This window comes from Aythya ferina (genome assembly GCF_964211825.1).
Source record: "Aythya ferina genome assembly, chromosome: 13".
NCBI lineage: Eukaryota > Metazoa > Chordata > Aves > Anseriformes > Anatidae > Aythya > Aythya ferina.
The window spans coordinates 14,162,172-14,184,424 of record NC_140311.1 but is presented as its reverse complement, the minus strand read 5'-3'; the positions used below and the strand labels follow the sequence as shown (position 1 = coordinate 14,184,424).

General features: G+C 42.5%; 1 protein-coding gene and 1 long non-coding RNA gene across 3 annotated transcripts; one reads left to right on the top strand and one right to left on the bottom strand.

The window, feature by feature from the left end:
• Positions 1-4,081: 4,081 nt before the first annotated feature.
• LOC311443996 lies at positions 4,082-14,351 on the top strand. Its single transcript, XR_014697610.1, has 5 exons — positions 4,082-4,754; positions 5,003-5,078; positions 5,748-5,865; positions 10,637-10,751; positions 13,888-14,351. It is a non-coding gene; the product is annotated as an uncharacterized lncRNA (long non-coding RNA).
• On the bottom strand, positions 8,617-16,702 carry ESX1 (ESX homeobox 1). 2 transcript variants are annotated; one of them, XM_084534725.1, is made up of 5 exons: positions 16,502-16,702; positions 16,199-16,430; positions 16,067-16,116; positions 10,976-11,262; positions 8,617-9,994 (listed from the first exon to the last, which is right to left on the bottom strand). In XM_084534725.1, the coding sequence occupies exons 1-4, from the start codon at positions 16,575-16,577 to the stop codon at positions 11,222-11,224; spliced, it is 399 nt and encodes a 132-aa protein (XP_084390851.1). In that variant the 5' UTR covers positions 16,578-16,702; the 3' UTR covers positions 8,617-9,994; positions 10,976-11,221. The 2 variants fall into 2 exon arrangements, with proteins under 2 accessions (XP_084390851.1, XP_084390850.1); XM_084534724.1 differs by having other exon boundaries at positions 16,071-16,116; positions 16,502-16,622.
• Positions 16,703-22,253: the final 5,551 nt, after the last annotated feature.

Genomic DNA, 22,253 nt, shown 5'->3' with positions numbered 1-22,253 from the left:
AGTAAGCTATCAGTTGAGTGTTTTAGAGAGTAGCCAGAGTTTTTTATCCTACTGAAAGGGAAACCATTCGTGAAATTATTTTAAAATTTGTTTGGATTGCTTGTTGTATTCATTTTTCTCCTTCTCCAAGACCCCGTTTACTCAAAGGTACTAAAGGTACAATATTTTCTAAGGACCCGCTGTGAATCTATTGCAATGTGTATCAGACCTTTCCATATTAAAATAGTTGCAGAGAACAGAATATTTTTTCTGTCTTGATGTGTATTTGCCAAACTGCAAAGTCCATATGTACCACCTTTTAAACTTTAAAGAGAGGAAAAAACATGTTCTGTTGTTATGATCCCCTTCCTTCTCCCTTGTGTGGGTAAAGTAGGAAGGGTATAAGACTAATGTTTGTAGATGTTACGTTTTCTTATTGCTATGTGGTCATGATTTCAGTGAAATTGTATTTATGAAAACACCGTATTAAAATGCGTTTTGCAAGGCATAATATAGCTAATCAATAATAGATTTATGACAAAAAAAAAAAAAATATTGACGAGCTCTTAAAGTGAAGAGTAGTGTTTTAGGTTGTCTAGCATGCCTTGGCTTCCTGGCACAAGGACAGTTCCAGGGGAAACACATTTACAGTGAATAGTAATTTCTAAATTTTGGAGATCTCAATATAGGAAGAGTAAACAAAAGAAAAAAAAAGACATTTCTGGTTACTACAAGTAATCTCTGAACCCTGTACTAGTTAAGTGTAAGTCACTGGCCTCACAAAGACTTAGTTAAGTATGGTTAGATCTTTTGTCGCTTACAGATTGAGCTGTTTTAGCTCCAATTAAAGTGATTTGCAGCAAGGTGCTGAGGCCTCTGATGCCTGGCACTCATAGATCTAGGTGGTTTTCTTTCCTTGTTTTGTTTGTTTTCTGTGGTGTGTGTGCACGCTTTCTTTCCCCACTCCGGTGTAGGCATTTCTTCCTTCTACCTAAAACATTACTGGTTTATAGGAATTTCTTATAAAAAGCATTGTCTTATCAAGGATACCCGGTGAATTTAAAAGTGTATGGACACTACCTAGTCAAAGGCAGGGTGTGAATGACTACTTGTGTTTCTGTTTGATCCAAGTGTTCTTCCATAAACAAAACTAATGAACACTTCATTGTAGAGGCTCTGAATAACTTCATTAATATGCCTTTGCAATCCAGAAGTTCTGGTAACAGAAAGTGTCAGAAACCTTAATAATAGAAATACTTAGTTTTAATCAACACAAAACTCACTACAAGAAAAAGATAACTTGTTAAAAAGGAGAATGTTTTCAATACACCTGACAGTAAACATTGAAAACATCTCTTGATTTAGGAGATGTTTGTGTCATTTCCTGAGGTATCACCCCGTTTTCTTTGCGTATCGCAGGGGCAAAGTATATCTTCATGTGAATTAAGTAAATTGTTGGACAACTGTGTCCTACTTTCCTCTTGTCTAACGGAAGTATGTGGTCTGCCTGCTTTAGACAAGGATTGTGGGTCTCCAACCTTTTTCAGTTTACAAAGTGGAAGGTTTCAGAAGTAAAAGCTTCAGAAGTAGCTTATAAATTAACAGGAACCTGCAATCAGGGGCATACCAGTGAACCAGAGGATGTTTTTGAGTCCTGATTAATAGTGGTGTTCCCCCACTTCCACTGGGCTATGCCTGGTGCCTATAGGATGTGACTTATGTTTCTTGGTACCTTGAGTACCACTGGCAGGGTAGCTGCAGCATGCTGCAAATTTAATGCCTGGAGCTGCTGTTTTCATGTCCTTTGAGGCTGTGCCTTGCCTGTCCTTAGCAGTCCCCATCCACTCTTTGTGGGAGGGTTACTTGTTTTGAGCCCAGAACTGGGCTCAGAGCAGTGCACTCCACAGAGTCCCAAAGCAGAAGCCCTGCTGTGCTGCTGGGAACTGAATGTGAATGTCTTCCATCTGTTCTTCTGTTCTCCACATGCAGCCCCTTGCTCCTTCACGTTCTCTTTGCTTAGCTCTGCACTAAGAAGGTGAAAGCTTACTGTGCCAGTGTTACATCAGATGAAAGCTTTATTGCTGCAGTCAGCAACTTCTTCACTTGTTCAGTTTGAGAGAGCGCTAACAGAGGTAAGACTTAGATGTTTCTGATAACTTACTGATGAGAAAGTGTCTCCAGGCTCTCCTCATACATTAACATTGCTGCCTGCTTCACTTCTCTTCCTGTATTCTCTTTGGGATATATAGAAAATAAGGCTATAATAATGCTGTCCTTTCTTGTCTTCTTTCACAAACATTAATCCCATGATTTTTTATCAGTATGAAATAACCCTAGAGATAGGGCAGTCTGTGGATCAGCTTGTATGAAACTAGAAAACTGAAATTATTTTGTTTAATTGCGTGTGAAAGTCAACTTTTGTCAAAATCTCTAGCTGTGACTGGGTACTTACAAAATGCAATGTATTCTTTTCTTTAGCAGATCACCTAAATACATTTTACTAGCAACCCTTCTGAACCAGATGAAACTGTAATTCAAGCTGTCTTGTCTGCTTCTGCTTTAGTTCACAATAATGTCACTATGCAGCTCACACCAAAGACTTAAGTTTTTATCTCTAACAGCTACATCAGATATTTTGTCCTGAGTTTTTCTGCAGGTCATTACTGGTAAGGTAGCTTTTCTAAAACAATTAAAAAAAAAAAAAAAAATCCACTATTCCATTCAGTGTGTGTGTATATATATGTATATATTAATGTAAAAGTTTTGCTACTCCATCAATGTGACTTTGCAAGTTTGTTCTAATCTTTCAGTGACCAGCAATAGTAGAGCAGTTCTTCTCCAGCTGGAATACAAGAAACATCACTGCAGCCAACAAACTAAATTAATGTAGAATGTTATATTCCTTCTAGGAATTGTGCTTCGGCATACTGCTTGACTGAACATCTTCAGTACTTGAAGGTTGACTTTGCATTTGTTAGTAAATTGGATATATTAGAGGTAAGGGTACAATATGGCCAGGTGATGAAGGGATTGAGCAAGGAACTAAATGCGTGCTCCTTGTGGTTCTGTGCCCCTGCTAAGTAAAGCACTAAATGCGTTGTGCTGTGGCTCCTTCATCTGCAGAGGGTTTAGCCCTGCCCTCAGATCTCTGTGAAGCAGGGAGGATGTCTCTGGGGTGTTGTTCAGACCTGGAACAAGAGTACAGGCGGTGGAGTGCCTGGGTTCCATGTAGGCAGAAGGAACAGTCTAGCTAAGTTCAAGTATTTCTTAAGCCATGGGGAAGTTTCAGGAGTAACAGGAGTTTGTGACACATCCCTTCAGAGGATTTGTCCCTGTGCTGGGTGCTGGTGCCCAGGCGGGGCAGCAGCCTGCAGGGCGCTGTGAGGAGAGGCCGCTTCCAGCAGCCCCACCACAGGGCAGGCCTGGGCCCAGCAGCTCAGGGGAAACGTGTCTCAAAAAGGGCGAAACTTTACCAAGCAGTGAGGGGGGAAAAAAGTGCAGGGAACGGCCCTGTGGCACCAGGGTCAGGGCAGGAGGCAGCGGGAGGTGCTCCAGGCCCGGGGCTCGCTGCGGCCTGTGGAGAAACCATGGTGGAGCCAGGGATGTGCCCTGAAGGAACGGCAGCCCATGGAGAGGAGCCCACGCTGGAGCAGTCTGTGAGGAGCCAGCATGGAGCAGGGCGTGAGTGTGGAGGAAGGAGAAGTAAAGAGGAGCTGTTAGGCACTGACCATGGCCACCATGCCCTTCCCCTGTGCCACACGGTGTGAAGGAGGAGGCAGAGGAGTTGGGAATGGAGCGAAGTTGATCCTGGGGTAAGGTTAGGTGGCAGGGGGAAATGTTGCTTTAATTTGTTTTGGTATCTTACTATCCAACTTTTTATTTTTGAATTGGCAATAAATTAAATGAACTTTCCCCGGGTCAAGTCAGTTTGGCTCATGATGGTAACTGGTAAGTGATCTCCCTGTCATTATCTCAACCCACAGGGCTTTTCTATCCTATTTTCTCTCTTTTCCCTTGAGGCTGGGGGGGGGAAGAGAGAGAGAGAGACAGCAGCTGGGTGGGCGTCTGGCAGCTGGCCAAGGTCAACCCACCACAATCGCACAATTTCGTGCCATGTTTAAAAAGACTGTGTGCCTGGGCCTTTTACCAGCAGGATTTGCTTTGCATGGTAGATCTGTTCAAGGAGACGCTGGTGTGTGAAAATGTAGTTGGTAGCCTTATTCGACCTTCAGGAGCAGCTCTGCAGCCCTTGTTTACTTCAGTCTGCTGTACTCTGCTGTGTGTGTCTTAAAGTTTCCCCGCAGTAGTAGATTGCTTGGACACTTGCCCATCTCTTTGTTTTGGGAGAAATTTGCAGTGTGAGATGAGAAGCTCAGATCTGTCTGTCCTGCATGCTGACGATGGCTCGCGTATAACTTTGCTGCCAGGCTTTGTGTGTGTGTGGAGCAGCCAAGCTTAATTAAGGTCATTGGTGCATTTGTGTGAAGTAAGGTGCCATTGTGCCCTGATGGCCTTTGTGTTTGTGGGTGGCTCCACGTGGATCAGTACAGACTGTAACACAACCTGCTAGCTTCATTTCTTTGTAATCCTTATGTAGAGCTGCTTGGACGTAAGGTGTACAGAAATGCCCTGTCCTTAACTGCATTTTATGCAATTTGGGTCTTTCTATAGCTCAAGTGTAGTATGAGTGGCATTTGTATCATCACATGCTTCCACTTCTTAGGTTTATTTTGTTCATGCAGCTTCATGGGAAGCTGCAACTCAGAAATTTGCTGGTAAGTCTAATTGTGTTGCCAGAGATGCCCTATGCACAGTCTCTTTTTTTTTAACCTTCTTTTTTTAAATTCTTTTGGCAGTATAAGCTTTATCTAGTTGTGATCCATGGCATGTAACGACAGGATTGAAAATGAACAAGTTGTTAAAAACCTCAAAAATAGAAAAAAAAAAAATCTGTCTTGGGGGAAAGAAGATATTTCAAGGTTGGGGATACTGTTTCCTTATCTTCCCTTTCCTTTAATTTCAGGCATCTCTTGCAGGATGAGCAAATGGACCAGAATTATTACCTGACCAGAGGAGAGAAGAGTTCTTAAAGACAGCCTGTAAGTAGAGAAATTCTTATTTACCTGGTTAAAGTCAGTAGATCTCCATTTCCATGTGGCAGTGCATCCACGTTTATTGTTTGGACTAAGGAGAAAAGTAACATCCCACCCTATGGTTGGCAAATTTGCAGTGAGGACCCCATTGCACGCTAGTGGTTTACATCTCATATAACTTGAAATAAAGGAGTCACTCACACATTCATAATCAATACAATTACCACTACTTTACATGAATTAAGTAATTTGTATGGTATTACTGTTTGGGGCATTTGTATCCCTATTCAGACCACTTCTGTATTTCAACCCCACTGATGGTAAAGGCAGGTGCATGCCAGTTACCCACAAAATGAGGGAAAGCTCTATGGGGAAACTCTTTTATGTCCATCTAGATTTGAATTTGTAGTCCCTTTCCAATTACTGTGCTAATTGTTTAAGAGATTGCTAGACTAAAAAAGTTTTTAATCGCTAATCTGTTTTTGAAAGGAACTTATGGGCTCAAAACCTGAACTACATACTTCTTAAATTAATTTTCTTCATGAATACTTCTTTCTCAATACAGATTTGTGAGTCAGAACACCCTACTGTGCTTGTTTCTTTTGTCTTTTCTTCAAACACCTGGCCTATTATTCTCCTTTTTTTCCCCCCAACAAAATTGCTCTTTCTTTGTAGGCAGGGTTCTGATGATATTATGCCACTGGAAATACGAAAATTTACTCGACGTCCTATGTTACCAGAACTGAACTTGGGGCAGACGACAAACTAAACAAACCTGTCAATTTAGCCAAATGTGAGTACTCCAATAGAAATATTTGCAAGCATTTCTTGAAGAGGTATCAATATTGTCCAAAATCTACAAGCAAAACACCTCAAAAAATTGTCACACAGAGGGTAATGTCAAGAGATTAATTCCACAACTGCGTTTTTCTCACAGTGGCCTAAAGCCTGCAGAAGATGAAGGGGGGTGGTGGTGTGTTCAGATCTTGTGCTACTTTGAAAATTCTCCCCAAGATTTTTGCTTTCAGGGAAACCAGACAAACCCAATAAAACAAGCAGGGCTCTAGGCCTGCCTCAGTTGAAGCCTATGCCAAGAAACTGTGTTGATGTCACACAGAGAAGAATTAGGCTGCAACCCTGACAAAAAATCCTGCAGTCTTAATCCAGATCAGCGTAAGCTTTGCCTAAATTGCACTAAATTCTTTAGTCCTGTAAGGCAAAATAAAGTGTCTGGAAATAATTACAATGTTCAATGTGAGAACTGTTTAAAACAAACACAAATCAAAAAGCTCTCTGACTGGTTTAGAATGTAGGATGCTGCTGCTGCAGAGAAGAGCTAGGAAAGGAAATGTTCCTGCTTGGTTTATGTAAGTGTTGACCCATGTGTAGCTATGAAACCAGACTGAAGGTTTTTCAGTTAAATTCTTCCCAACATTTCTTAACTGCAATTTTAATGCCATGTCCACAAAAACTTTTAATCTTCTTTATTTAAATTTAAAACAAAGTAACATTTCTAAACAGGTAAGCTTTCTTCCTTGGTGTGATATTTTGTTAAAGAATAGCAATAATTAACATGAAAGGCTTGCTGAGTTTTGGTTACAGGTGTACTTTGATTTCTAAGCTGATTTCAAGTGTTGCCCTGCATATTTATTTTCATAATATCATTAGCTCTCACAGCTGGCTTTTTAATTCACATGAAAGAACAGAAATTTCTTGGAAGCACTCATTAAAGCAGAAAAAGTGAAATCAAGTTTAAAAAAACCGCACTTATCTGCATTTCAAACTAAGACTAGGTGGCACATCAGTGATCTGTGTTCCCTGCTTGCACCCACTGTGAGATGCTAATGTCTGCAGGCACCATCTTCCACTCAAATGGCATAGGAATGGCAGCCTTTATTTAATCTGTATATATCAAATCAAACAGTGTACTTGCCATTGCAATTCTTTCACATATCAAAAAGTATGCAGTGGCTCGAAGCCACAGAGCCATGGATAAATACGCACCGGAGTCCCTGACTCGGTGTGACAAATTCAGAAGTTAGGGTGGCAGAGGAGCAGTACCAAGCAGGTGCTTGGTTGTGGTTGCAGTAAGAGAGGAGGGTGTTACCAGAGAAAGGGTGCCTTCTTGTAAGGTGAATCTGGAAAGAGCAACACCAAATCAACATGGGGAGTAGTTTAGGAACCAAACCTGGTATCCAAACCTCCAGTTTTGACGGGCCTGTGGCCTATGTAAAAGTGGCTGTATGGGCTGTGTAAAGGTAGCAGCTCCTAGATCTGGGTCTGGTACAAGCTATAATGCAAATAAGTGAAATTACTTGCCTCAATGTATTAATTGCTGTCCCTGAAATCATTCATGTCCATAGATATTAGCAAAATTTTGACAGATAAAAGTTACCTCTGCATGTAACTGCTGAAATCAAGGGAATTTTAGCATGTGAATTCACTTTTTCTGGGTGAAATTTTGATGGCCCTGTAGTCAAAGTTTTTGGTGAGCGTAAGGACTTGCTATTTCATGCTATTTATTCAAACCAGCCTTCAGCAGTTATTTTTCATGTGCTGCTTCTAGTGAATTTGTCTAGGAATAAAACTTGGCAGAAATAGGTTTCATTTTTATTGCAAAGTCCTCTTCTGAATGGCTTGTGGCAAATGCAAGACAGTTCCTGCTGCTTTTAATGAAACAGTGGCACAGTCTGCTTTCCTGCAGAACCTCCTCACCTTGCAAGAGTGACACTGATGGCAAAGAAAGATGCCACAGTCTACTCTGTGAATTGTGTACTGGCAGTTTTCATACCATTAACCTACTTAAAAGGTTAATTTGGAACAAACCCAGTGCTTGAGTGGATACTGTGTTGTGCTGCCAGCTGGCACCCTGGGCTATGGGAGTGGACTGGTGGGAGTGAATAGCTGTTGTGGAAGAAAACATGCACAAACTTCTTGTGAGAGGTCCTGGTCACATTGCCTTCCACATCTTTGGCTGCTTGACCCACACAGCAGGACTAGCCAGCGTACTTTGGGTACAGAGCTTGCTTTTCCTAACAGTAAACCACCACCTCCCACCTGTGGTAACAGTCAGATCTGTGAATCCAGAAATACTTCCAGTCTTGTGGTAGGTTACAGCCCAAGAGCAGTCAAAGCAATTAGTAGTTCAGAGGAAATGAAAAACAGATCTACCTGATGCAGCAAACTGTCTTTCTTAGTCGCAAACCTGAATACAAGCTCAGAGAAGTCTATGGAAGCAGCAGTTGCGTATCTGGAGCCTTGCGCTCAAAACCCTAGCCTAGAAAACATCTTTGATAGTCTCAAGAGTAGTCCCAGAGTTGCTGTGAGAAAAAAGTTCTAAAATTTACAAAATCTTTTCTCTGAACGTAGTGCTTGTGAATGGTCTTTAGGAACCAGACAGCATCAATGGGTGAGTCCCATGTTGTCGTATCAACCCACAACAGAACTTGCTTGGAGTGTCACTACAGCCTTGGGGAAGGTAATCTGCAGGTGTTCTCAGCTGTTGGCCTTTCTGCTGTGACTACTAAGAAACAATGAGCACTTGTGTAGCTCTACCACGTTTGTTTAATCAGTCCTCACAACAGCCCTGTGAGGTAGGCAAGTAAGCTGCAAAGCCTAGAGCTGGGATAGTTGTTCACAGTCTATTTGACGGATGGGGAAGTTCAGCAAAAACTTTGAAAAGATTTGTCCAAAACCAGAAAAGGAGTTGCTGATTTGGCTGAACTAGAGACTTCTGGTTAGTAGAACCTCTGTTTAGTCATTTCAACATCAGTCCAAGGAAGAATTTAACACTTCACATTTAATTTTTGCTTAAATTCTCAATCTATTCAAGGCATGAAACATGGAAATATACAAGCGATTTGTTAACTTAGTGGTCTCATAATATGTGCCATTAGTCATGCTAAAAGTACTCAGTAACCTCATATTTACAGCTATTAGCTACTTACTGATGTGTCTATGTGCACAGAGAACTACACACAATTTACTGCACATTAATAACCTATTGTCACAGGGTACAGTTTTCAAATACGAAGTGTATTTTTTAATTATTAAAACATTGCCACTCTGAACATAAACATTTCTTGATTGAAACAAGATTTACTTTATACAAACATAGTTCTGAATCGAAAGCCTATACTGAAAATAGTCTAAGTCTCCTTCCTGCTAAGTCTGTCTAAAATGTGAGATTTCATTGGCATCTGTACTTCAACATGAAGCAGGTTTTCAAAGTTAAGAACATATCGCGTACTGGTTCTTACGTCTAAAGTACTGTATGTAAGAGTTCCTCCTGAGAAATGAGTTAAGAATTGCTTATGAGACTGAAGTTATTCCTACAAATTATTTCAAACATGTGAACTAGCATCCAGTGACTTAGGGGATTTCGAAGCTTCAGTTTCATTGTAGCCTGAGTTATAAAGACGAGGGCAGTTCATGCTTATTTCTGTAGTGTCAGAAATTCACTCTGTATAAAAATGATGACAAAAGTCAACTTGCTACAGGATTTCATGTTGTAATAAAGGAAAAAATTTAGCAGGGTTACCTCCTTGTAGTCCATTGCTGAAGTTGGATGAACTACAGCTGGATGTGTGTGTTTTCTCCTTTTTTTTTTTATTTCCTTTAAATGTCTCTAACAGGCGCTACTTATTGGGGAAGGCATTCACTTTCCCCTCTGTGGCTGCAGTCTGTGGGAGAGCTCCTAACAAAGTTCTTTGTTAGTGTTTGTAAGACTGGAGATGAGGTTTAATTGAGGGATTTGTGCTGAATGTTCTTTCGCTTTGAGCCTTAGTGCTGCAATGCTCGACGTTTTCCTTTCAACCGCTGCTGGATCAGTGAAGGCAGTAAGAGCAGGGTCTGACGGGGGTCCAGGAGCTTTCATTAGTACTGAAGCTGTTGTCATGAGAGGATTTAAAGCATTGAGAAACCTGTATTTGAAAGAAGTCAATATTATCCAAACTAAGAATTGTTTTGGAGAACAAGTACTTTCTGAGTTGCAGGGAATAATAATAATAATAAAAAAAGAGTGGGCTAACTTGCCAAAACTACCAGTTTCTTCCAAATGTACATTGTTTTGCAGAACGTATTTTTGCTTTATTTTGCAGTACAGTATCTTACTCTTAAAGTAAACAAAAAAACAGTTCATTGAAATAAACCTGACAGCTGATCAGACTGCAGATACCTAAAACATCAACCACTCACTTAACTCCTAATCCTTTCTCAGCAAACCTTGGATGCTGGAGCTCAGCCTGTTCTGTGAAAACAATAAATCACCTCATAAAAAGACCAATTCATGTAGCTGTTTACGTAGCCAATTTGTTCAGACGAGTTGCTCGATGTGAAAAGCAGCATTTGCCTGTGTGGCAGACAGATCTGCCCCTTAACGTGGACCTGATGCAGGCTGTAACTTCAGCAAGAGGAGAACACTGCCTTTTACATTTGTGTAGGTATATAAACATGTTTATACATGCTACACAGATGCTTTTTCATATCTTATGGGGTGCATTATGGAATCTTCTGATCTCCATAGAAAAAAATGACTAAAACCTTTATTCTGCCAAATCTCCTAGAAGCCACATCTGTCTGCAGTCACATTGTTATTTATGCAAGGTAAGGATGGAGCTGAAGCTACCTAGGTTACAGCACTCTATGTGAAGACCAATATTCAGTGAGACCAAAATTTTGGTAAGTATGCACAACTGATATTCAAACAGCAATTACATGGGAAGCTTTCACTAGCATGACTTACAACTAAATTTTTTTTTTTTTTTTTCTAATCAAGTGATCCCACACAGGAACCAGCTCCATTTTAAGTATGGGAGCACATTTGTTAACATATGTGAATATCAAACTAATAAAAATGCAGTTTTTAACAGTTCTGAGATTTAGGGGAGAAAAAAAAAACGTACCTTCCAAAATGTGGATTTAAAATAGGATTTCTGAAGAGAGAAGTCCAGGTAAGGCTGCTGAGGCCAAATGGCCCTAGGGTTGAAGGACTAAAGGCTGAAGAGATGGATGGCACAGCCAATGTTGAAAAAGGCATTGACCTCCACGTGTGATCTAGGATGGGGGAATGACTCAGTGGAACATCCAAAAATAGACCAAGTGGGTGCGTTAAGGAGATTCCTGGAACAGTCCCCAGAATTTCAGTTTTTTCACGTTTCCTCCACTTTGCCCTTCTGTTTTGGAACCAGACCTTCAATAAGAAATTATAAAGGCATTAGCTGAACTTACTCTGAAGTTTGTCTTACCAGCTACTCCTGCACGCAGTGATATGGATGGCAAAATATTTACTGTTAAACCAAAAACTTCTTAACATTAAAGATACATACATAAATACTGTAATGAGTTTATTAACAAATAAATTGGTTATAAAAACTGAATTTTACTACTGTAACTCTGACTGTATAGTCCCATATGGTTCAAAGCCATTGTAATAAACTGATCACTTGAGAACTTATGATCAGTTATTAAAATTATTATTCTTCCTTTCATAAGCTATTTATTGAAAATTAAATTTCAACAAAGCCTTTCAAGAGGTAGCTATTTCTGTACAGATACCTTGGGAAGCACCTTAATCATGACTATTAGAGGAACTTGTCCAAATATGTGGCATGTGCTTCTTATCTTGATAGCTGGGCCACTCATTCTTACACATGAAATTTAAAAGTAAAATGAAAACCTTTTGTTACCTACCATGAATGCAAACAGCATATAGTGATATGACAGTGATGAACTGCATTGCAGTGCAAGTCAATACTAAACTAGAAAATCTAGTAAGTCTTATTAGAACAGTGTATCAAGCTGTTCCTAAAGGGGCTTTAGCTAGCACTGGTTTTGTGTAGTAAGCCGTTGGGTACATTGCCTGTTCAAGCCTGACTAGTCATTATTTTAGCCCATTAAACATCTTTTAAAGATTTTAGTCAATCCAATCTACAGATCAGAAAAACTGACTCTTCACACTGTCATTATTTATCATTCACTGAGCTGAACCTTTCAGACCCAGGATGGTAGCAAAGAATAGACTGAAGAGCATCAGCCCTAAAACAGCAGGGAGAGGTTTTTTGTATTTTTTTTTAATAATCTTGAAAGTATATGCTGCTGAGGTTGTACACTCAAAATCCAACTGTACTCAGCTGCTTGGGTTTTTGAGTCCCCTCTGTAGTGGGGACCATTCAAGCTAGATTCTGAACTGGATCTGGACTTGGAAGAAAGGCATTAGCTGTGCTTAATGCCTAATAATCTCAGCAGTCTTGTGTCGCTCAGTGAGCTGTGTGCAGGAGGGTTCTGTGTGTAATAATTAAACGCTCTGATGAGGATTCAATATTTAGTAGCAAGTGGTAATGCAAAGAACAAGAGTTCTTGGAAACACACTTCTCAGTCCTGTACAGAACCATGACTTTCTGAAGTTTACTTGTGATTTAGGACGAAGGCAGACTTTAAAGATGGAGGTTGTTTAACATACAGTGTAATTAACTTCATATCAAGAATCTGTCGATGTCACTAAACCAAAGTAAAATCATAAAATTAAGCTGCAAAAATGAAGTCTTAAAAAACAAGGCAGCAGATGCTAAAATAGTTATTCCTTTGGTATTAGTCTTTCTGAAATAGATTTTATAGCAGTAAGTGTTATGACAATCTTTGAATTTTGATGCAGAAGTTTTATGGATGTATGGCTTTTAATAGCTGCTTACTATATCTGCAATTATATTTCAGCCAAAATATTTTAACAGTTCTAAATTTCTATCATGTAATGTCTCAAAACTGGGTTTTGGGCGTTCCCACCTCCACTGCTCCTTTTAATATCAGGCATGCCATCTAACTATTTGCAGAGACTAATTTACCTTCAGGTGCTAAAACAACATTAAGTGTGTTTGGAAGGAAAGGTGTTAGTGTTTTCCATTCAAATAAATCAATTAAGAAAGGCAGTGAACAGTCTCACACTGCAGATATGCAAGTGAAAAACTTTCCTAAAAGGAAATAATATGCTGCAAATGTATTAATTTCCTTACTAAGTCTTAGTGTTGTTCTTCAATCTCTTCTTCATCAAGAAGCCTAACATGAACTGAGATGTGTGCTTTTCTGCTTTTTCTGTCCTAAAGCAAATCCATTTGATCACTGGTACTTTGACTACAAAATAACTTTTTTTATTGTTACAGATTTTGGGTTTACAACTAAACTTATTTAAATCATCTCTCAGATTTTGTATTCTTCAAATGCGAAGAAGTATCACCACAGATATCTAATAATTACCTTTAGAAAAAAGCTGACTTTCAGTTTCTTACTGTTACAAACTCATCAACTCAAGTGCTAAAAGGGGCATAGGAATGTATCATACGTGACAAACAGCTATCAAAATTTAATGTATTATAGTCATTATCATTCAGATTAGTCATCTTGAAGCTTCTATTAAGCATTTTTCCTTGGCTTTACTTGCCTTTACTCTGTTTTTGGATATATCTGAAGTGACAAACTAAACATAAGAGAAACTGCTATGCTAGTGTTAAGGTATTTATGGTATGAGTTTGATAGCAGTAACAAAATACTTTTTCCAAAGTGCGTTACTTAAGTCTGAATATTTGAGTTTTAATACTCATAGGAAGATGAGTTTTAAAGTAATGATTTTGAGTTGTACACTACATTATCCACATAGTTTTTGTAAGGATCGTAATCAGAAAACATGACAACACAGATCAGCTTTAGTTGTAAGCTGATGTTTTAACAATGATCCAGTTTGCGGAACTACCATACCCAAATGATGGCTTGCTCTACACATTATGAAAACAAAATATCCCTTTAACTTGTTCTTTTCCTCCCATAGCAGTAACGTGAATTATGAGCAGAATGGCAAGAAGAGATGTTAATGCTACCGAAGAGCTTCCTAACACAGGTTCAGATGAATTAAAATGTTTTGTGGACTTTCAGACTACCCCTTTCATGGTATGGAAGAATGGGAAGATTCTTGCTGCCATCTCTTCCCTTCCTTCCTACAAGCAAATAATGAGTAGCAATGGTTGATGTCTTTTGAAGTGATGCAGAACTGCGACTATATTGATGGGTATTTTTTTTTCCTTATTCGTTCACTTTCATGTAAGGCTCCAAAATGCACAAGTGAGGGACAACACAGTGGCTTGTATTTATTTCAGCTGGTTGATAGAGGGGTCGCTGCAGCAAAGGTCTCAAATTGAAAACAATGAGGTGAAGGAGTCTGATTGTACTTGGGAAGATCAATTAGTTTCCTGGAATTACACTTGAGTAAATTAAAGATACTGCTTTTCATGCCAACTGGTTTATTCAGGTACTGTATAGAGGCATGGAAGTCTTCTCACAGGACACCATACAGAGCGACTATGAGCATGGGTGTTTGAGGGATGTATTTGGACATTAAGGTAGCTTGTTATTTACAGCATATCTCCATCCATACACTACCCGTTCCTATGAATCCTTTCACCTCCAAGCTAAGAGGTTTCCCATCTACCACAGGACAAGAACACATACGCAGACAGAAGTGCTGCACACTGGAAGTTTGCCCCAAGTGAACTGTGCTGACTGGGTGCTTGTGCCCTGGAGACTTATTAGGATCTGAATCTGACAAGGAATATGTAAGTGCAAGGAACAGCCTTTTGTTGTTCCTTCCATCCACTGAGGATACATGAACTCTGAAATTTTGCTTGTTAATTCCTTTTTGACTACATCAAACCCAAACATTTCCATGTCTTTTAGATGAGTCACTATCAGATGAGTTCCTTTTTGCCATCTACCGTTGCACTATTCCTTCACTAGTCAAATGGACTACAGAGTGAGCACCCTAGGAAGGGAATGCGACAGTAACAGGCAAGTTAACAGCTTCTCACCTGTATCCCTTCTATGCATAGGTGCTGTGTGTAGTTGCCAGATATTGGGGTATTTCAGTGAGTAGAAGTTTTAGTGATCGTTGGTGGTAGGGAGAGGGAGGAGCACAAAACTTCTTCCAAGCACACACAAGAAATATGAAAAACATCCAGCTATTCTCAGCAGAGTAATGGTGAAGTACTGTTAATACTTCTAAGAACCTTTTCTGATGATGGTGCATGTTAAAAGAAAAAAAAATTACAGCCTTACAGGTGTTCGCTAGTGTGAGCCATCCCAGATCCAGTGAATTAAGTTATGACAACAGATACAAGCAAGGCTCTGGCACCAACAGTAACGAAGCTATGCAGCAATAAGTAGGACTGTCACACGGAGCAGCTGCACCCAGCTCTCAGTTCTCCATGAATATGCACGTACCCAGGGCTGTGCTGGAAGAGTAGTTCAGTTGGTATCTGATAAACAGCACAAGCCAAATTTTATAGTTTTTTTTTTTTTTATTCTGAGCTTAAAAACAGTTTGGAAGTCTTCACACAGTGTGAAGCAACATTTTCAAAAACGAATAAAAAAAAGTCCAACACAAAACCCAACACTAGAACACCTTGTTTTTGTACAGGAAGGGACTTCTAGCTTAGATGAGACATTCTGAGCTACGTTTTAGAAGGTATCAAGTGCTTAAAGTCAGGAAAAGCTAGTTGGGGCATTTGTAGATTAAGGAAAATGCACTCGATGAGAACGTGAGGCATGAACTCTACCCCTCAAGTTCTACGAGCGCTGCTGTTAGCACAGCTCACCCGGGCCATAAAACTCCCCAGGACGGTGCCTTGCTGTCACACGAACGTCGAACTAACCCCGTATTTCCTTTACCCACTCACTTCGCGCTGTGACTCGGAGCTCAGGCAGCGCAGCCGAGTGCTGCCAGCTCCTCGGGCTGCCCGCAGCTCCCCGGGGCTCTGCACGCCAGCCCCGCGCCCCGGCACACGGTACCTGCTCCAGCCCGGCGGGGGGTGCTCCCAGGAGGCTCCGCCGGTGTCCCCGAGGCGGCCGGCCCGTGTCTCTCTCTCTGTCTCCATCCGTCCCTGAGGGGCCGAAGCGCTGCCCGCCCGCCCCCGCCCGCCCCCCGGGCCGGCTCCCCGCCGCCGCCCGGCACTCACCCACCTGGACGCGGGCCTCGGTCAGCTCCAGGCGGCCGGCCAGCTCCTCCCTGCGGGGGGCAGCGCACCGTTAGCCGCCTTGCCCCCGTACGGCGCCCGGCCCCTCCGCCCGCCCGGCTCCCCCCCCGCTACCTGGTGAACACGTCGGGGTAGTGCGACTTGCGGAAGGCTCGCTCCAGCTCCTCCAGCTGGAAGGTGCTGAACGTGGTGCGGTACCGCCGCTGCTTTCTCCTCAGCGGAGCCGGCGCCTCGCCGCCCCCCCCCGCCGCCGCCTCATGGCCGGGCGGGCGCCCCCCGCGCCCCGCCGCTGAGGGCTCCTCGGCGGGGCCGGGCCGCGGTGGCGCTGGCTCCGCTCGCTCCTCGCCTGAGGGGAGAGAAGCGGGCAGTTAGCCCAGAGCTCGGCCCCTCGCCTCGCCTCGCCCCGCCGCCCCTCACCGTGCCGCCGGCCCGCGCCGCCGTCGATGAAGCAGGAGGTGAGGAGGTGCAGCGCCGCCGGGGGGGCGCCCTGCATGGCGGCGGGCTGGCGGCGGGCAGAGCCCGGCACCGGGTTTTATGGGCGCGGGCAGCCCGGCCGGCTCGGCGCCCCGGTAATTAGCATTTCATTAACGCGTCAGGGCCGGGGGTGGGACGCACGCGGCCGGGCTCAGGGGAACTCCCCGGGCTGTGCCGGGCTTCGCTGCTCTGCCACTTCGGCTCCGCTTCAGGTCCCTGCGCTCGGCGGTGGCTCCGTGGCGACAAACACGGGGCAGGTGCACAGAAACCTGCGGGATTGTCGCCCTGCTGCAGGTCTCTACGCCTTCTCCTGGTCGAGTTGTGTTGTCGGCGCTGTTAGGGCAGAGATGGCTCAACAGGAGGCCTGCAAACTTTCCTGCGTGGGCTCCAAGCAGTTCCGTGATCTTGCTGAGGTATTCTGCTAGGGAAAGGACAGAAATTGGGTCACCAGGTGGCTTAATCCTGAGGTCTAGGTGGTGGAGGATGAGGATAAAATACCACGTTCCAAAAACTCTTACAGAGTGCCACGGGGCAGGGCTTAAAGGAAATTTAATCCGAAAAGTGACTGAAAGTTGAAGCCAGACACACTTAGATTAGAAACGAGACAGATTTTAAAATCTGTGTTTATGACTAACCCATAAAATAGCATAGCTGGTGGAGTGCTGGGTCTCCACGTCTGGGGATCGTCACACCAAGGCAGGGTGGTTTATGTTTTAGCTAAGGACAAAGAAGCTGTCCGTGTGGAGACGCTTCCTGAACTCGTAACGTCTCTCACACCAGATGTCTGACTGAACAATCTTCTGGTTTTGTAGTCTGCAAACAAATGACTTGGACTTTTGTCCTCTCTTCTCTCACCTCATGGGCTGTGTGAGTGCATAAGCGCTTCTGTCCTTGGTTACGGACAGGCCTCCCTCTTGCTGTGCCACAAGGTTCTTCCTTGAGCCAACCCTCAGCTTTATTCCTTTCACCGCAAAAATTGTGTTTGGCCTGAAGCAGTGTGCGTTTGTGAGCCTATTCCTGCAGCATCCTTTACGAGAAGCTTTGGGAAAGCACCTGAAGCACTTACTGATGCCTAATCTTGAAAATGCAGGTTGACTTTTTGAGAGATGGCTGCAAGGGTGATGCTTACAGAAAGCACCTTTACACAGATTTTTCATGACCTTTCACAGATCCTTGCCCTCTTTAGATCCTGACTTTAATTTTCAAACCGCAGACCGCCTTTTCTTTTGTCTTTACAGAAAGACACTACTTAAATTTGTAGAAGCACGATTAAGGCTGTAGCGGTTGCCAGAAGTGGTGCCTGCAGTGTCACGCAGGAATTCCCAAACTACCTCTGAACAGGCCATCAGAAGCTTTTAAGAGGCAGGGTTAGCTAGCTGTTGCCAAATGGCTTGGAGGTGGTACTGGCCAGTTTCTGGTGCCCACTCTGGCTTGTTCTGGGCTAGTCTGGCTTTTGCTGCCCTGGAGTAAGGTCACAGAGCCGTATCGTGGTGGAAAGTGCTGAAGGCAACACAGGAAGGGAGATGCCATGCAACTGAACTCCCGAGTCTCCACATGTGGCTGTAGTTTTCAGCTGGGGCCATAGAAGAGTGGAGTTGGTCATCTTCTCTTTTCAAGAAGAGCCTGGAAATCAAGATCCATCTGTAGCCTCTTGGAGGGGCAGAGGTCTGGGCACGTGCATCCCTTAGAGTGGAGAGAGAAAACCTTCATCTTCTCCATCTGCCACGAGTTTACTAGGCATGCTAATGGAGAACAAATGGACAAAGACTTCCTGCTGCACAACTGCCTGTGTGGTGTGGGCCTTTTGCTGAGGGAACCCGACACGGGAGAGCTTACGTTAAATATGTTTTTTCCGCACATATCAAACAAAATGAAATACCTAATTTCTGCATGTTCCTATGCAGTCAGCTATGTGATTTTTCCTATGATTTTAAGTGACTGTACAATAAATCTGTTTCAGTAACAGGTAAGCAGAACGTGTGTGCTGTAGGTAGTGGAAGTATTGTAAATGTACTGCCTTTGCGTTTTGGGAGTGACTGCTGAACCATTCTCCGGATCGGATCTTCTGCCTGAATTGCATCCTTACCGCTCCTGTTAGCTGCAGAGCTTTTTTGACTTGGGATCCCAGAATGTTTCTTCAGTTGCTGCATTTGCTTCTGGGCTCTTTATTGCTAAACTGTTCTTAATCATTGGTGAAGATAGGTGTGCTTTGAAAAATCTTAGCTTTTACAGTAAGAAACAATCTTTTGGGGATTGTTGCAAATTAAAGAAGATACACTTAGAATTTTTGAATGATATATTTTTCACTGTACACAGTCACCTGCAATAAAAGAGGGATATGTGCTTCATTTACGATGGATAGCAGGGAAAAAACATCCATGTGTAGAAGTATTGGGATGTGTTCTAGAAGTAGGACAGTGAAGAGGTATAGGTCAGCCCTGCACGAGCGTATGTTAAATCATTAAGACTTGCTAGATGTGCTCAGTGCTATCTTTTAAAGAATGACGTGGGGAGGGGAACAAGTCTATGCCTGCTTCTCCTTTTGTGCCTCTGGATATTTTTTCCTTCCTTGATACTTCAGTGACTTAGGGAACTGCCGGTGTTTTCCCTGTTTGCAATCATTTTAGCAGCTTTTGGCTTCATGTTTTGAAGACCTTTTCTGTGTTTGAGGGCTTAGGGCCTCATTTGTGGTGGAAGGAACAGTGGTTCTACACAAACGTCTATAATACGGCTTCTTTTAGTTTCAGGAAACACGATTTGGGCCATTGAATTTCTTCCAGCCACAAGAATTGTCATCAGAACCTTATCAAGGAATGTCTTGCTTGTGTAACACCTGTGTAACCCTCCTTTGCAGGTTTTATTTGCACACACATCTCTGCCCGAAGGAGGAGACTCTGAATCTTGGAGACCAGATGGAGGAACTTGAATGAGATCTTCCAGAGTCAAACGCAATCAAGTTCTCCATCTCCTTTGTTCCAAACAACCCAAATCCAAGAGTACCCAAACCAGCAGATAAAGCACACTTATCTCCTTGCTACCTCAGCAGCAGCCATCTGACACAAGCTGATTTTCATAAAAAGTATTTTCAGCAGAGCTTTTTATTGGGAAGCTGTTTTTCTTCCTACATGTGTTGTCTTTTGCTGGTATTTTCTCTTTTGAAATGGAGATAAAAATATATTATTATCACAAATGGCTGGATAAGGCAGTTAGCCATATTCTGAGGTTTTGTACATCGCTACAGGATGCTTCATTCTATTAGTTTGCAGTTTTCTAGCATTCTATGATCAGGTGAATCATGCTACCCCTGGAAATTTTCAAGGATGAATATGTTTTAGCTGTTATTTCTGGGATACAGCGTAGTCTTCCTTTTCTGTCATGGTCTGGATTTCTTGGATGTCCTCAGGCAAGTCCCATACTGCTGGCTGAACTTCTGACTTAGTATTTTGCAGTTGTATTGTGTCTTACTGCGAGCTGGAGAGCCTGTTTCGCAGTTGCTGCCCAGTGCCATTGAAAAATGTCCAGAATGAGTGTGATCTAAATGACATTTTCATCATTTTGTGATTGACCAACCTTGCTGCTACTGCTTTCTTGCTTTTCTTTGGCTCCCATAAAAAGTAAAATGTGACGGATCAATAACAAAGCTCAGCTTCTTTGAAAGCATTTGAAAGGTGAAGGGAAGTATATGCTTATGTTTGGAGATGACAGCAGCTCTGGGACCTCGCGAGGGGTCTGATGCTTGATGTGCTTGAAATGTTTCTTGGTTTGTTTTAAGGGCACACTGATCATATGCCAGCTTTCTTCATAGAACTTCATTAAAATATATATTTATATTTAAAGATTAATACTTCAGCTCAGAAAGCAAAGCCTGTCCATAATCATGTTGCAAGAAAATTATAAGAGAGATAAAATACTTGACAGGGTTAACAGGAAACACTTCTTGAGGTGTGTCCAAGGAGTTGATTTGCCAGCTCAGCACGGATCTTCAGTGAGCAGACGTCGTCTTCAAGCCAATAGCGACGTCAGTGCAGAGCTTGGATAAAGAAGTGCCTCTGATGAAAGCTCTGATCCAACTTTGATGTTCTAGGAACCAGATCCTGAAGGGTGCTGAGCATCTTTAATGCCAGCGTACCTCTCCAGTTTGTTTCATATTTGCTATTTCATTACATTTCTGTTTTACACAGCTCTCTGTGAGGATCTGTGTGATCTTTGTAGATCAGCACCTCTCTTTCTGTTTATGGTTTGAGATCTTGGTTACGTGGCAATTCTGCACATGCTGGTGACCTGCAAGGCTGGATTTTGTGGGACAGAGCCCTAGCTGGCATAGCTGGATTCTGTCGAAGCCAGTTGATGCTATTACACCAGCTGTGCTTGAGCGCAGTAACTCTTTTGTAATGCAATCACAGTATGCTGGTTTCCCATTTCAGTTAATAACTTTGGAAAATAATGTAACTGCTTTTTGCTGATGAGGCATACCTGACTGCTTGGAAAAAATGTGTGCACAATACAAGGCAAATCTGCTTCCCTTTCTCTGCTGCATATTCAAGAGCACGGTAAAATATTGGTTGGAAAACAAGTGAGGTAAGAATGGGGGTGTTGCTGCATGACTGTAGAGAAACCGTCGTGTTGAGATGATGGACTCTGCTGTCACCGTGCACATTCAGCCTGGAGCAGATGCCTTCTGCTGTGTCCACATCCACTTCTGCTTACAGTCTGGATTTCATATCTGTTCTAATCTCCCTTTACAGGTCTTTTATATAGGAAAATAAAGAGCACTTCAGCCTTTCCTCTGTGCATTTGGTACTTGAAGGGGTTTGTTTGCGAAGGGCAGGCATGTAAGAGGTTGTAAGAGGTCCTGTTGGAATTACGTGATGAAGTATTGTGAGAGAGACCTCGAACAACCCAAACGCACCACGTTCTTTCAGCAGCTGGCATAATGGACTGTTTCTTAAACCCTCTAGGTGAAAAGTGAAGAGCTCTTTGCTGCATGGGCAGCTCTGGCAGTGTTGTTATGATACTGAAATACGTTCTGCGTCTGCAGAAGGCACCCCTTCTGGGGTCACAGCATTATACAAGGCTCTTTTCTGGGAGTTAAAGAATACGTGTTTTAACTTCTAGGAGATTTTAGACTTTGCATTTATGGAGAGAAACTTAAAAACCTGGTAGGGCTTAGGGGAACCACAGGTGCAAGGAACAATAAAAACAATTCAAAACAATTTTTTGTTTAGTTAATTATAATGACTACTTGAGAAATATTTTTTAACAGATGTTGTTGTTTGGTATTGTCTGAAATTCTCCAGGATTCCTTAATGCAGATAAAGGATAGACACCCAGTTCATCCCAAACACAGGTGCCGTGACTAGGTCAGCTCACTTCTTCGTTTGCAGACAGGGACCAAAGACACAGCGCTTTGAGGGCATGGACTGTCTGGTAATATGCAAAGGAGACTCTTAGATAAATTTGGTATTCTCTCTCTCTTCCACAGCTGGAGTGAATGCTGCTTCATCTGGTTGCTTCATAGCACTTTTTGCTGCTGCTGCTGTCATTTTACACAGGAAAGTGAGTCACGGAGGGACGGAGTGATGTGGGGAAGGTGGTGGTGCGGTCTGTATATAAAAAAAAGTGCTTGCCCGTGTTCTGCCTTACTGGCTCAACTATCAGACTCCCTTTAATGACACCCACTGTAATACATTTAAAA

What these genes read in the sequence shown, in the direction of transcription:
- ESX1 (XM_084534724.1), bottom strand. Translation starts at nt 16,577, where the DNA reads ATGCAGGGCGCCCCCCCGGCGGCGCTGCACCTCCTCACCTCCTGCTTC. An exon ending in TACCCCGACGTGTTCACCAG is followed by an intron (nt 16,117 to 16,198) that starts GTAGCGGGGGGG and finishes TGCCCCCCGCAG; the next exon opens with GGAGGAGCTGGCCGGCCGCC. An exon ending in TTAAATCCACATTTTGGAAG is followed by an intron (nt 9,995 to 10,975) that starts GTACGTTTTTTT and finishes TTTCAAATACAG; the next exon opens with GTTTCTCAATGCTTTAAATC.